Source organism: Antrostomus carolinensis, unplaced genomic scaffold, assembly GCF_000700745.2.
Source record: "Antrostomus carolinensis isolate BGI_N321 unplaced genomic scaffold, ASM70074v2 scaffold31589, whole genome shotgun sequence".
Lineage (NCBI taxonomy): Eukaryota > Metazoa > Chordata > Aves > Caprimulgiformes > Caprimulgidae > Antrostomus > Antrostomus carolinensis.
The window spans coordinates 1,089-5,999 of record NW_010337302.1 but is presented as its reverse complement, the minus strand read 5'-3'; the positions used below and the strand labels follow the sequence as shown (position 1 = coordinate 5,999).

Sequence of the window (4,911 nt, the reverse complement as noted above, 5' to 3'; positions counted from 1 at the left end):
GTAGAATGGTTTGGGATGGAAGGGATCTGAAAGCTCCTCCAGTTCCAACCCCCCTCCCATCAGCAGGGACACCTTCCACTAGACCAGGTTGCTCAAAGCCTCATCCAGCCTGGCCTTCAACCCTTCCAGGGAGGAGCAGCCACAGCTTCTCTGGGCAACCTGTTCCAGTGTCTCACCACGCTCACACCAAATAATTTCTTTCTAATAACTCATTTCAAAATATAACTTCAAAATATCCCTTTTTTGTAATCTTTTGTCCTTAGGACTTTATCTACCAGTGATGATGTTGAGGACCGAGAAACTGAGAAAGGCCGTTTGGAAGAAGCTTATGAGAAATGTGACCGGGATTTGGATGAGCTCATTGTCCAGCACTACACCGAGCTGACCACTGCCATCCGCACCTACCAGAGCATCACCGAGCGCATCACCAACTCCCGCAACAAGATCAAACAGGTCAACACCAACTCTGCACCTGTTTCTGCTTTTGCTAAACCTGATAACGTGTGCTCTGGGTTCAAATCTGTGCAACTTCTCTTTATTTCCTGTGCACTGTTTTATTGACAGTGTAACGTTGTAAGCTCCCATTTTAACCTTTTATTTCTCTCTCTCTTTTCCCAGCTACTTGTCGTCGTTCTAAACTGAACTGGTAACTTGTCCTTGGAAGGGAGGTGCACAACATACAGAATAGGACAAGGGGTGATGGTTTTAAACTAAAAGAGGGGAGATTCAGATTAGATATAAGGAAAGAATTGTTTACAATTAGGGTGGTGAGACTCTGGCCCAGGTTGCCCAGAGAGGTGGTAGATGCCCCATCTCTGGAAACATTCAAGGTCAGGTTGGACGGGGCTCTGAGCGACCTGATCTGGTTGAAGATGTCTCTGCTCACTGCAGGGGGGTTGGACGAGATGACCTTGAAAGGTCTGGAGGGTGTCCCTGCTGATGGCAGGGGGGTTGGAACTGGATGATCTTGAAGGTCCCTTCCAATCCAAACCATTCTATGATTCTATGATTGGCAGCGTAATGTTGTAAGCTCCCATTTTAACCTTTTATTTCTCTCTCTCTTTTCCCAGCTACTTGTCGTCGTTCTAAACTGAACTGGTAACTTGTCCTTGGAAGGGAGGTGCACAACATACAGAATAGGACAAGGGGTGATGGTTTTAAACTAAAAGAGGGGAGATTCAGATTAGATATAAGGAAAGAATTGTTTACAATTAGGGTGGTGAGACTCTGGCCCAGGTTGCCCAGAGAGGTGGTAGATGCCCCATCTCTGGAAACATTCAAGGTCAGGTTGGACGGGGCTCTGAGCGACCTGATCTGGTTGAAGATGTCTCTGCTCACTGCAGGGGGGTTGGACGAGATGACCTTGAAAGGTCCCTTCAACCCAAACCATTCTGTAAAAATGGAATTGAGAAAGCCCTGTTACCCATTAATTCTGAACTAGCCCTGATTTTCAACTTGCTCTGTGACTAGGAATGGACTGTCTTGTCCCATCCTGATACAGTGCTCCCAGGCTATGTCTTACTAGCAACATGTTTTCCACAGGATCATAGAATCACAGAATGGTTTGGGTTGGAAGGGACCTTACAGATCATCCAGTTACCCCCTGCCGTCAGCAGGGACACCTTCCACTAGACCAGGTTGCTCAAAGCCAAAGGATCTTTCTCTTTTGTTTGAGAACACAAGTAATTAAAAAAAGGATATGGATATGAAGCCCAAATATGGATATCTACATATGTGGATATAAAGCACAAAGCTTTGTGTTACCCCCTGTTCATTTATTGTCTGGGCATGTTGCTATCAGGTTTTTGAAATCTAAGTGCTGCTGAGCTGACACCTTTCCATCTAATCATATCATGTTTTGATATGGTGGCCTCCAGCCACCTCCTAAATAGTCTGGGTGATTCCTCAGCTTGTTAGTTCATCAGAGAATATGAATTTTGGTTCTATTTCCAAGCTCAGTTCTGTTGTGTGAATGTACATGAACTCTGTTCCCCCCTATCTTTCTGTATTTTGAGTACTCACACTTCAGGAGCGTGCCAGTAAATAACTCTGGCACTCTTTGTTATGGACTTGTTCCATCTGCTCTCTCCCTGCAGCAATAGATGAGTTCTTTGGTCTCCTGTCCTAGCTTTTGCTTCCTGTTTTCTATACCTAAACTTGGCAAACTGGGCACCAAATTTATTCTGTTTTGGTTTTTTTTCTGTGGCTCTATGGAGGTCTCAGCTTAAAACCTTTCGCAGCAGTGCTTTAGGAGCAGTAGGCTTTTACCCTTTGGGGGCTGTGTACTGACCTTTCTGACTTTTAAAATTCATTTAACATTTTCAAAGAAAATGAGACCGTTGTGATGCTTTCCAAGGGTAAGAGTTCATTCTAGGATTTATGTACAAAGCTCAGCACTTCGAAAGCAGAGATCAATTGCACTAAGTTTGAAATAAACTGTAGCCAGTGGCTTGATTTCACACAGTGTACGAAGCTTTACAGAGGTCAAACCAAACATATAGAGGTGTAACCTTTTGGTCCCACCTCAAAGAATGACTGTAAAGGTGAAGGACCTTTTGATATTTAAGTTTTCTTATTAGTTTTGGTCAATATGTATTGAAGTAGCTTTGACCTAATCTCATGAGAGGCCCCAGATTTGATTTGTCATCAATCTGTATTACACCATCAGACTTTTCTTTTGATGTTCACCTCTTGTGGAACGTAAACGATCACACGGGCGTTTACTGGCATTAGGAATTTTGGACATGTTAGATAGTCCAGATCTGCCTGTGTAACCACCTTCTGTAGTTAATTCTTGTATGAATTCCTGTTGGGAAAGGCTTAGTTTTAAATCTAGCTTTAGAGGTGTTACTGCTGTAAAACTGAATTATAAAGTAGAAACAATTTGGCTTACCAAGGGATGGTTCTTTCTTAAAGACTTGCTGTTCGGTCCTTCCCCTGCTCCCAAATGTACATAGAGTTGATCTTCTTTCTTGCAAGGACTGGGGTATGAATGTCTTGTGAGATTCCTTCTATCCCCACGATTGTTTTGCTGACCTAATTTGGGTCTGTGTAACAGCAGTCCACTGATGATGGTGTGCTAGGTCAGTGAAACATTTTAAATTAAGGTATTGAACAGGGATTAAGTCTGAAATGAACTCTATGTGCGTTTTAGTTTTGCCTCTGCTTTTGTAGCAAGTTCTGACACTCTTGCATTAGCTCTTCTGTTGGCTGAGGATTTTTCTGTGTTATTCTTTTCAGAAGGACATTTCAGAGTGCAGTGTTACTTTATTGAAATATAAATCTCTTCTGACTCTAGGTGGAGGCTGTCTTACAGAACCATTGTTATTTATATGTATTTTGATCCATCTGTGTGTTTTACATGTTGGGTTTTTTTTTTTTAAACTACTTTTAGATGGACAAGGTAGGAGAATGTGCAGCTGAAGTGGAATTTCTGGAGTGCTTTAAAGGCTCATTATTTAAAAATAAATTGAAAGGCTTACTTCTGAGAGTCTTCATGTGTAATTCAGTGAGAGTTCAGCCTGAGAAAAGGTTGGACCCTAAGTATTCATAACTTACCACAAAAACAGGAGTAGTGTGAAAGCAATGTGTGAAGCTGTGTTGTTAATTGCTTCGACATTTTAATATGTATTATTAATTTGCATTATGCAAGAAAAACGAGGTTATACTGACCTTTCCAGAGGATATTGGGAGAACCTGTAAGCAGGGAATGTAAACTGAGTGTTTAAGCAGAACGAATGGGGAAGAAAACCTCTTATTGCTTCCCAAATGAGGTAGAATAGTAGAGACTTTGCCACTGAGAGAGGATGGCATGAGGCTGGAAAACAAAGGGAATGGCAAACACCAAGGTGTTTCTCTGGGTGATGTAACAGCCTCAATAAATAATGGAAATGCTGAATGTCTTGGCTGCTATTTGTTCTGATGAAACCATATCTCTTCCAAAAATAACTGGTATTCCTCAAGGTTTTAGGAAAATGGTTGTACTCTTAGATAAGTCAAGTTTCAAGAGATGGACACCAAACTTAAAGAAAGGAGGAGATGTGCCAAAAGAATTAATAGGCAGCTGGAAAATGTTTACAGCAGAAAAATTAATAGTGGCTTATTTGCTTTCACTGAAAATTGGATTCCTGTTGTGTGCCAAAATACTGAATTGATTTTTGGAAAATGTGCAAATAAGTCTTTGGTCATAGGATCCTGCATTTGTTCATGTTATGATAGATCAGTTGAATTTCCACTAGTGGTACAAAACTTGGATTAAAAACCATTTGACTATGAAAGTAGTTCTGGTTTGTATGTACCACATGTTTCCTTTCAGCCAAAGGAATAACCAGGGATTTTAAGGAACTTGGATTTGGTTATAGTCTTGTGATATTTTTGTAATTCCTAATATCCTAAATGTGAGAAAGGGCTGATCTGTGTTAGAAGCACCAGTTACAGGGACAGATTTAATTAATCTTTTGACATATTGCTTGTAGGTGAAGGAGAATCTGCTGTCGTGCAAGATGCTGCTGCATTGCAAACGGGATGAGTTGCGCAAGCTGTGGATTGAAGGGATTGAGCACAAGCATGTCCTGAATTTGCTGGATGAGATTGAGAACATCAAACAGGTGCCTCAGAAGCTGGAACAGTGCATGGCCAGCAAGCGCTACCTCAACGCAACAGACATGCTGGTAAGATGTGGTACTTAATGCTGGGCCAGTACCCACCAGAAACACACTGGTCAGCTGTCTGATTGTCTGCAGGCAGATCTACTACCTGGACCATTAGGTGCTTTTTTTTCCTGCTTCATTTCTTTCTTTATCATTTGTTGCTTTCTTGCACTGGAATTTCACAGAATCACAGAATGGTGGGGGTTGGAAGGGACCTCAGGAGATCATCCAGTCCAACCCCCCTGACAAAGCAGGTTCCCTA

The 4,911-nt window shown here is 41.9% G+C and overlaps 1 protein-coding gene across 1 annotated transcript; it reads left to right on the top strand.

Annotated features, from left to right (window-relative positions):
* Positions 1–252: 252 nt before the first annotated feature.
* On the top strand, positions 253–4,670 carry LOC104530531 (exocyst complex component 4-like; the record flags this gene model as incomplete). Its single annotated transcript, XM_029086774.1, has 2 exons — positions 253–453; positions 4,476–4,670. Coding segments are annotated over 2 exons (396 nt in total), but the record flags the coding sequence as incomplete, so codon positions are not given.
* Between the last annotated feature and the right edge of the window lie 241 nt (positions 4,671–4,911).